The sequence below is a fragment of the Cervus canadensis genome, chromosome 12 (assembly GCF_019320065.1).
Source record: "Cervus canadensis isolate Bull #8, Minnesota chromosome 12, ASM1932006v1, whole genome shotgun sequence".
Classification (NCBI taxonomy): domain Eukaryota; kingdom Metazoa; phylum Chordata; class Mammalia; order Artiodactyla; family Cervidae; genus Cervus; species Cervus canadensis.
The window spans coordinates 25,859,552-25,870,187 of NC_057397.1; the positions used below are offsets into that span (position 1 = coordinate 25,859,552).

At 42.1% G+C, this 10,636-nt stretch overlaps 1 protein-coding gene across 5 annotated transcripts in view; it reads right to left on the reverse strand.

Moving 5' to 3' along the window:
• Window positions 1-288: 288 nt before the first annotated feature.
• Window positions 289-10,636, reverse strand: part of ASPH (aspartate beta-hydroxylase) — a 178,318-nt gene continuing 167,970 nt past the window's right edge. For all 5 annotated transcript variants that reach the window (XM_043483591.1, XM_043483586.1, XM_043483587.1 and 2 more), the window contains one exon: window positions 289-3,215. In XM_043483591.1, the coding sequence (XP_043339526.1) occupies window positions 3,065-3,215 (151 nt within the window). In that variant the 3' untranslated portion in view covers window positions 289-3,064. The remainder of the gene's footprint in view (window positions 3,216-10,636) is intronic.

The following is a 10,636-nucleotide window of genomic DNA, read 5'->3' on the forward strand; positions in this document are numbered from 1 at the left end:
TCCCACAAGGAATGTATGTCTCCAGAGGGTAGGGGGTTATGTTGAAAATACATGTCAGTGATTAATGAATCTTTTCAAGTTGCCTCACTTAGGTCACTATGGCAAGAAAAGTGCTACAAAAGCATTACACACCCACTACGTCCCCCCACCTCCCTCCTGCAATCAGTTAAAGGTGCAAAGGATGGACCTGGCTGTTGTTAAGGGGGTAGGTATCAAACATGGAGGAAGATCTTTAAGGATGGCTAAATATACAAGAACTGAAAATAAGAGAAGACTTGGAATGCAGGATGAAATGCCAAAGATCATTTTATTTCTTTGTTTATTTTCCTTAGAAATGGAGTCCCCAGCTGTCCATTCAAAGGAAACTAGATAAAAATAAACAGATATCATAGCATATGATATCCTTACATGTGCCATGTTTCCCCAAACCAGTTGTATGTTTTTAGCTGTATCTCTTATTCTCCCAGCCATTTGCATGACATGGGCCTTCATTACTATGACCAGTTGGTGCTCAATGTCAAAGAAAAAATACTTAATAGTTGATAATGAGCAGTAAAACATGATTTTACACTGTAAGTACTTGGGAGGGTCAATTTGTTGGCTAAAAAAATTCAAAGAAAAGAGGTGATTCAATTGGCCATAATCATCCTCAGTAGATATTATTACTAATTTTAACAAATTATCACATCTCTTTCTCAATAGATCTAGTGTTTTAATTTTTTTTCTACTGGTAGAAAATGATAACAGAAGTGATTTTTGTATTCCACTCTTGAAATAAAATTGAAATAGAATTTAAAATATTTCCCAATCAATTGCAATTACATCACAGTACAAATAAAACCAATTCATTTTGTGTAAACACTTCAAATAACAAAATACTAATACTGAAATAATTCTACCAATGCAATGACTTTTCTTATATACCACAACATAGGGAAGAAAGATGAAGAATTAAAGCAAATCAGAAAACCCATTTTATTACTTGAGTTTATGAAACAGTTGTGGGATCCAAGTGTTTAAAATGCTACTGGAGTCAATTATTGCCAAACATTTTGCAACAGTAATAATAATTCTGGCTTTCCAATTGGCAATATTTAGAATCCTACTGTAGTGACCTGATTTTAAATACCATATAATAATTATTAAGTTAAGAGTTTGTTTTTAACTCTATTCCATGATTTCATTAAATGAATGTAAGATGATGGTTCAACAGTGACAACTGCTACTTTGAATTTCTTTATGTGTATGCAACATACATACAGGAACCAAATTCAGTAAGTGACATGGATGTCGCCATGGGAGCACGAGATTGCATTGTCCTTTGTTGGTCCTTTCTTCTGTTCAATAAATACTGAAGGACACAAATGCCTTTTTATTTTTCAAGCGTTTGTTTTTCCTTCCAGACTTTGGTAGTTCACTCTGGTATTTTTCCTCAAATGCTTCTTCATCTATTTTAGAGAGATTTTTCAGCATTGGCAAAACAGAAGGAAACAAGACAAATATTTTGCAACTCTTCAAAGGGAAGCTAATATCCTTAAGGACAAGCAAAAGCAGTCTAATAGCATTTTAAAGAACTGTTTGGGTTTTTTTTTTTTTTTAATGATATAAAGAAAGCATCCTTCTTTGTCCTTCAATAGAAAAGAAAACAAAACACAAATGATTTTTCTACCTGTGCACGGTAACCTGTGTGTCATTTCTTTAGCATTTTTGTTCATATTGGCTTAAAATTCAGTGCATGAATATCATTACATTCTTATAGCTAACATTTCTAGTTAGCTTTGGTTTAAAACACACAAAATTTAATGCATTAATATTCCACTAAATTAATGATGTGGTCAGCCTTGGAACGAGTAGGCAACTGTTCTTTCTAAGCAATGGCAAATTTTAAAACCAAACTATCAATAATAATTGACACCTCAAAGTGAAGTTTAAATGGCAGAAGTTTCTCAAGCCAGGGAGATGTCAGAGTCCTCCAAACAACCATAAAGAGGAAACAGTTTTGACATCCTACACCCAGGACAGACATCCTGGCATTTTTGGCCTTCCACTCTGTCATCCTTCTTAATTTTACAAAGTCATGATAGGAATCCTTTCAAGGACCTTCTCATTCACAAGGATCCACAGTAGAAGACACTCTGGATTCCAGCCCTGCTTCACAGATGCAAAGGGGCCAGAAGTCAGAGATCCTAGCAGCCCCCCATAGAGCTGGTCCCAAGAGAAAATTCTCACTTGGAGAAATTTTCGTTTTCTTCCCCGCAATGCCTGATATTTGTCATTAAAAAAATTTACATGCGCCATTGTTATAACTCAATATAAAATGACTCCAGGTCCTTTTTCAGTGTAAAAAGTTCCTCTTAGAAAGAAATACCATTTTTGACAGTATTTCTGCCATTCACAGAGTGAGAAGAAAAAATAAGACACCAGCTCTTAACGAAGACAAAAAAGCAGAGACTCAATGGGTGAGGAGCAGTATGGTTCATCAGACATTGGCATAATTATGTCTTTCTGCTTTGTATTAGGAAAATATAATTTTTTGAGTGCCTTTTACTAAAAATCATTAAAATAGGGAAGTCTGAGTTCATCAGGAAAGTTGCCATTAAACAGAAGTATTTATGCAGCTTGTCATTAAACTCAACAAAAAGTAGTGATGTGTGATGATAAACCATCTAGCTACCTTAGAAAAATATAGCTGCATAGAAAAATTACAAACTAAAGCAATCCATTCACAGTTTCTACATGTATTCTCATTTATACTGATTTCGCCTATTCTAAGAGAAAAAAATATCTTTGGCCGGCAAGGTAGAAGCTATCATGAGTTCACCTGGAATCCAGGCATCAGATGGGGGCTGTCACGGATGAAATATGGCAGGTATTTTCTATAAGAATTGCAGTGAGGCAGATATTCCCTTTAGTGTTTTCCATCCCTGGGAGGAGGTTTAGAATTTTTCAGGCTGCAAATCAAGAGAATTAAGGGCTGTGGTGTTTGAAGGTCTATGCCCACATCCAAGGAGACCGAACCAAAAAGGTGGCCTCTCTCCAGCGTGTCCTGAGCCTGCACAGAATGCTAAATGGCAGGAAGGCTGCGTCTCTGATGGGGTGTCAGCTCGGGGTGCCACACATCCACAATGAAGATGAGCCGGAAAGACGCGGCATCCTGCCACACCTCGTGTTCAAAGGAGTCATCGAAGATGAGCACCTTGCCTTCTTCCCACGTCCTGGAACAGAGAAGCACATCAGTGTGTGATTCAGTTGCCTGAAGATCAACCCACGCTGTGTTCAGGAAGGGCCTCTCGTGATAACCTCTGCAATAGGACCAGGTAAGTGGAACACACGGGCTGTGAGGAGATCAAACCAGTCAATCCTAAAGGAAATCAACCCTGCATATTCACTGGAAGTACTGATGCTGAAGCTCCAATATTTAGCCACCTGATGCGAAGAGTCAACTCACTGGAAAGATGCCTGATGCTGGGAAAGATTGAGGGCAGGAGGAGAAGAGGGTGACAGCGGAAGAGATGGCTAGATAGCATCACCAACTCAACGGACATGAATTTGAGCAAACTCCGGAAGATCGTGGAGGGCAGGGAAGCCTGGTGTGCTGCAGTCCATGGGGTCACAAAGAGTTGGACACAAGTTAGTGACTGAACAACAACAACAAAAAGTAGAACATAGGATGTGTTCTTTCACTGGCGATTAAGAAAGAATTTCAGAATTCTTCCCATGAACATCAAGTTTCAGTGCTCAGCACTGAAGGGGTACACAGGGCAGGGGACGGGAGTTAAAAGTAAACTTATTCTTGGTACAGACCTAGGCAAGGCTTCTTTATTTGGGCAAGCACTCGGACACGTGCCCCACCAGCTCATTCCTAAGGTGACCTCTCAGTCAATGCCTGCATGCAAGAATCCGCCTTGCGATGAAAGGGACGTGGGTTCAACCCCTGGTCCAGGAAGATTCCATGTGCCTCGGAGGAACTAAATCCAAGTGCCACGACTATTGAGCCCTCGCAACACAACTAGAGAGTCTGTGTATCGCAACAAAAAGATCCCGCACGACTCAACTACCGAGCATGTGTTCTAAAGCTCGGGAGCCCATGTGCCTGAGCACCCTAGAACCCATACTCTGAAACAAGAGGAGCCATTGCAATGAACAGCCCGTGCAGTACAACTAGAGAGTAGCCCGTACTCACCACAACTAGAGAAAAGCTCACACAGCAATGAAGATCCAGCACAACCAAAAATAAATACATAAATAAAATTATAAATTTAAAATAAGGTAATAATTATTTGCAAGTTAGAAGTCCCTGTAGGTTGGATAACAATGGTATCCTCTTGTTATTCCCCCTCGCCGAACACCTCGTGTGCTGTCTCACACACCTACCCTAAAGTCTAGCACTCATCAAATGAGTTGCTTAGCTCTTTGATTCAATTCCTCTAAAGGTTCAAAGAGCTTCACTGGAGTCTCATCCAAGTATAACAAAAGACACAGGGCAAGGGTGTGCAAAAAAACAAAAACAGTACATTCATGTTCACAGAGGTGCTGCTGCTCACAGTAGCCAAAAGGCGGGAGCAACCCCCGTGCCCACTGGCAGATGAATGGATAAATCAACATTTATCTACATACAATGGGATATTCCTCAGCCTTAAGAGAGAAGAGAAATCTGACAATGCTACAACATGGATGAACCTCTAGGCCGTTATGCTAAGTGAAATAAGCCACTCACACAAGGACAAATATTGTACGATTCCACTTACAGGTGGCACCTAGAGTAGTCAAATTCATATAAATTCAGAATTACGTTGGTTTCACTCCCTATGAGTAATTTAACCATATTTGAGAAAACTGAAAACTTAAGAGGGGGTGTGATAATAAAAAGCTCTAAGAGAATCTGTGAGATACAATTCCTGTGGGGATGACAAGTAATTGTCAACATTTATTGAGTGGTAGAGTTTAAGTAGTTCAGAGGTTCAGAGTTCCACTGGAGTCCCATCCAAGTATAACAAAAGACACGGGGGAAGGGTGTGCAAAAAACAAAAACAGTACATTCATGTTCACAGAGGTGCCGCCCACAGTGCCACAGCAGTACTTAAGTACTACTTAAAGTACTGCATGTAATTAAATCAACTAAATAGAACATTCTAAATTTGCACAAAATGACACTTTCCCTAGATTACGATAGGTATAAGAAAGTGAAAGATTTAGGCATGCTTAATGTGAGAAAAATCTTCAAGCATTCCATTCATTAACTTAAATTGCTTGTAAATTGGGAAAAGCTTTTTAGTGTTGGAATGTGCTGGCTGGTTCATTCATGGAACCAGTACATATCAATGTGGAACTTAAGTTAGCACTGGTTTGTGGTTTTGCAGATATTTTAGGCTAAATATGGATGAGAGTAAACCATTGATTAAACAATTTTTTAAACAAGAAATCTGGGAGGTATTCCAAGGGGTTTGGAGTCCATTAAGGTCGTAAAATTCTACCAGATTTATTATATTTGCCTTGCCATTTTCTTTCAGACATTTTCCCAGAAAACAACAAAGATACTCAGTTACTTAATGTAGATTCTTAAATGTAGATTCCTTCTGAATATGTAAAAAAAAAAATTCAATCACTTATGAGAGCTGGAATGACTAAAAGTGCAGCCCTAATTGGAAAGGACAGTAAAATCCCACTCAAGTGACTGCCTACTGAAGTGACTTGGGTTCATCAAGAGATATGTCACTAATCTGGGAACAGATGAGGGTTCTCCAGAACAAGAAGAAACAGAACACCAAGATGTCAAAAGGTCTTTAGATCTCTTCTGAATGGAAAACAAAGACTCTCATTGTAATGAAAAGAAAAGAGTTTTTCCAGGCGACTTGCTTTGAGAGCAAATCTCCACCATGTACAATTTGTGTTAGTCATGCAGTTGTGTCTCTTTGCGACCCCACGGATTGTAGCTTGCCAGGCTCCTCTGTTCAAGGAATTCTCCAGGCAAAAATACTAGACTGCATAGCCATCCCCTTCTTCAGGGGATTTTCCTGACCCAGGGATCGAACCTGCATCTCCTGCATTGCAGGCAGATTCTTTACCATCTGAGCCACCACATACAATTTATGCTCAATTTATGACATGGGAAGAGCCCTTTAGGGAAAAGATTTTCCGAGCAGCCTTGGGAAGAAGGCTTCTTGGAGGCACTCACCTAGCCTTCCTCTGAGGTTTCAGGAAGGCAGGAGGGAGGTGGGGGGACTGCACCCACTCTTCAGATACCTGCCTCGGCTTACTTTTAGAATTTCTCACCATTACCAGGAGAATGTCTCTCCCTGGTTTGCCAAAAGATAGAAAAATATCTGGTCACAAGATAAACCAGCATTATGTAATTCCTCAGTTTCTTAAATTATTGTAATTAATGATAATGGTATAATGGTGGCAGCACATGCCTAATAACTATAATTTTGTCATAGAATTACCATCAACATTAATAATGCTAGATAATGATATGAGAAGCTTACAGAGTCTTCCATCTAAAAATTGTATAGATCATATCTCTGATCTTTCCAAAAGCTTCTGAGAAACACACATGACACGGTTCTAACTTTCCAGCAAGGGTTTGCTCACACAAAAGCCAGTTCAGATGCCTGCAGGGACACTGGGCTGTTGTGGAAGCAGCAGAAAGGCACTAGGCTTGCTTCATTACAGCCAAACCTCCAGCCCCAGATCATGGTTCTAGGGAACATCCCAGTGCCTATAGCTGTTTATGCTAACGCTCCTTGCAAGGTATTTCAATAAGCTGAGTGGAATACAGAAAAGGGTCCAGGAGCTCAAGAATAAGGCTGCTGTAACACAGCTCTTATTAATCTTGATCCACTGAAATCCCACAGGTTCTGACTGCATTGGAAATCCCGGCACATATGGAATTGAAATGTAAAACTGCATTATGGCTGCTTCTCTCCTCCTGATACATGTAGACAGAATGTATACACACATACCTTCTTTGTTTGCCTATCTGTCATCTATCTATCTATCTACCTATCTTTCCATCAATCCACCCATCCACCCATCTATCCATCAATCTGTCCATCATCTCTATCTAACAGGAGACAGTACTTTTCTGAAAGCTAGGACATGTGTCCTTGTTTTGACCCTGCCAACTAGCCATGTGGCTGTGACAAGCACATCACCCACGGGCCTCAGTTTCCCCATCTGTGCAATGATGTGGGTGGACCAAATGGCCTTCAAGTCTCCTTTCAGCATGGAAATTCTCGTAATTCTCTGAGTCAAGCTGTTGGCTAGGACTTTAGTCTTCACATTACACTTTATAGGATATATTTCACAAAACTGTCCTTTGAGAAATGGGTATGGTGTTTGCTGTTTTGTTTAAAGTCAAAACATCAATTTCAATAAAAGACGGTGAACTTGACAAAGAAGTTCTTTTCCCAATAGGTTCTATATATACGCACCCCCAGGGTATCTCTCTACCTCCGCCTAGGGAGCCCAGTTTTGGCCAGGCTGCCACAGGGGCCCTCCAGGTGGTCAGGGGGCTTCTGGCCTGCTGCCCAGCCCCTGTGCAGCCTCTCTATATAGCCTCTGACTTCCTCCTCTTGGTCCTGGCTCACCAGGTAGCAGAGGGCTAAGAAAGCCAAGAAGGGAGGAGAAAGAAAGGAAAGATGGAGAGAAACTTCACAAGGCCACAGAGCTGGGATGCCTCTCTGCCCTTCTTCCCACATCTATAGTTCAGAGGTGGGGGGCAGGGAAGCAATAGGAGGAAAAGAGGGGGTGGCTACCCGCAGTGTCCCCCTGCACCCTCCACCCCAGCATCCCTCCCAGCCCCAGGCCTATCAAATCACAGCCCGTCTGTATCTTACCAGCCCTTCACCAGCCCTGGCCCCCATATCCTCCACTGACTTCCATCTCCCCACTACTTCCAAGCTCCTCGGGGCCCCCACCCCCACCCCCATCAGAGTGCATGCTGCAGGTTACAAGGACCACCTCTGACGATTCCAGGAGACTTGGTCTCAGTCCTGGGAATGTGAGGGGCAGAAGTCCCCATTTCTGCAGCTATCGGAATGGGCACAATAGAAGCTGAAAAATACTGAGTGCATTTTACCACATCACACTCTGTAAATACAGCTCTGAATGCATTTATATGGATTACTGTAATACTCAAAACCACACCAAGACATACTTTTATTCTCCCCATTTTACAGAGGAGGAAAGTGAGGCTTACTGAGGTCATGCGCGTTGTCTAAAGTTACACTTCATAAGATGGAAAGCCAGGATTTGAACCCCCGTCATGTGACTTTGGGCTTCCCTGGTGGCTAAGTCAGTAACGAAGCTGCCTGCAATGCAGGAGATGCGGGTTCCATCCCTGGGTGGGGAGGATCCCCTGGAGAAGGAAATGGCTACCCACTCCAGTATTCTTGCCTGAGCAGAGGAGCCTGGTGGGCTACATTCCATGGGGCCACAAAGAGTCTGACACGAGTAAGCAACTAACACTTTCACTTTCACTTTCTCCTCATCTGAAAAATAGAGATGTTGATCATCCCAGGTATGCAGGATTGTTGCGAAGGTTAATGAGTGAATGTATGCAGACTGCTTGGCACATAGAAAGCACGATGTCTATAATCACTATGTGCTTCCTCCTTATGAATGTACAGATATAGACACCGAGAAGCATCTGGGCAATATCTCTGAGTACTGAGACCAAAAATAATATTTCTTTTCTTTTTTGTGTTTCTCTGTGTTTTCCAAATCACGTAGCAGGAGCATGCATCAGTTCTGCCGTTGGAAAGCATGTATTCGTTTTAAATGACCATTTTATTTGTCATGATAGAAGGTTGCCTATTTGCAAGCTTATGTCCAGATAAAAAGTGCTATGTTCTGTAGTGATGGAACCTTTACACACAGATGCACGCTACAAGGAATTATAAAATGCTGAAGAAACAGCAGTGGGATTATTAATACCTGAGAACAGCGATGCACAAATTGCCACTCTTTCAAAAGTTGAGAAGCTCTGAAAAATTGCTTCCTGTTGCTGAGCACAAGGAAGCCTGATTTCTCGGTATGTGTGCTTCTGTCTCCATGCCAATGTTACCACCACAATAACAGCATGAAACTTCCAGATTTCACATTACAGTCTTTCTGTCCTCAGAGTTTATAAACTGACCCTACTATTCAGCTGTCTAGCTATTTTTACTAGCAGCCTTGCACAGTGTTTTAATGTCAATTGATCCACTTTGCTCATGAAAAACACTCTTTTTGTAATGAAATATTTAGCCCGACCCAACCACCCTTGAGTTAAGGATTACGAAGGATGAGAATGTAATGCAACATAAAACAAGTACAATAAGGACATGGAGAAGGATGCTGACCCACAATGATGAGGTGGAGGAAGGACACTGATGCTTCAAAACTCCTCAGGGACAAGACAGATGAAACAGTCCATCCTCCAAAAATTTGCCTCCAGATCCAATGAGAGTTTGCTGGGAGGGGCGGGTAGCAAACACTTTTTAATATCACTATGAATTTGTAAAATATACCACCTGATTAGGAAATCCCATGGACACAGGAGCCTGGTGGGCTATAGTCTATGGGGTCGCAGAGTCAGACACGACTGAGTGACTAACACTTTCACTTTTCTCTGTCAAAGTTCCCAAGTCTCAGTGGCAAATGAGCTGCCTGTCCACTGACCACCTGCAGCATTCTTATCTGTGCCTCTCTTATGACTCCTGACTTTTGAGCTTTGTTAGCTCCCTGATTGGACACCCTGGTAGGGTAAGATCCCAACTTGATAAGACCCCAACTGTAATACTCGCAATCCCCTCAGCACTGGGTCCTGCTGCACTGGGTCTGGGCCGGTGGGTGTGTGCCAACACCAAAGGAATGACCTGCACACTCTGGAACACCTCTCCATCAGACCTCCACTAAGGGTCCGAGGAAATGGGTAAGAAGATAATAACTTGGTTTCTGCCCTCCAGGCACTTACAGCTCAGACCCAGAGATTAGACTCAGTTCAGTTCAGTCGCTCAGTCATGTCTGACTCTTTGCGACCCCATGAATCGCAGCATGCCAGGCCTCTCTGTCCATCACCAACTCCCAGAGTTTACTCAAACTCATGCCCAACAAGTTGGTGATGGCTATCCAACCATCTCATCCTCTGTTGTCCCCTTCTCCTCCTGCCCCCAATCCCTCCCAGCTTCATGGTCTTTTCCAATGAGTCAACTCTTCACATGAGGTGGCCAAAGTACTGGAGTTTCAGCTTCAGCATCAGTCCTTCCAATGAACACCCAGGACTGATCTCCTTTAGGACGGACTGGTTGGATCTCCTTGCAGTCCAAGGGACTCTCAAGAGTCTTCTCCAACACCACAGTTCAAAATCATCAATTCTTTGGTACTCAGCTTTCTTTATAGTCCAACTCTCATATCCATGCATGACTACTAGAAAAACCATAACCTTGACTAGACGGACCTTTGTTGGCAATAATGTCTCTGCTTTTTAATACGCTGTCTAGGTTGGCCATAACTTTCCTTCCAAGGAGTAAGCGTTTTTTAATTTCATGGCTGCAGTCACCATCTGCAGTGATTTTGGAGCCCCCCCAAATGAAGTCAGCCTCTGTTTCCACTGTTTCCCCATCTATTTGCCATTAAGTGATGGGACCAGATG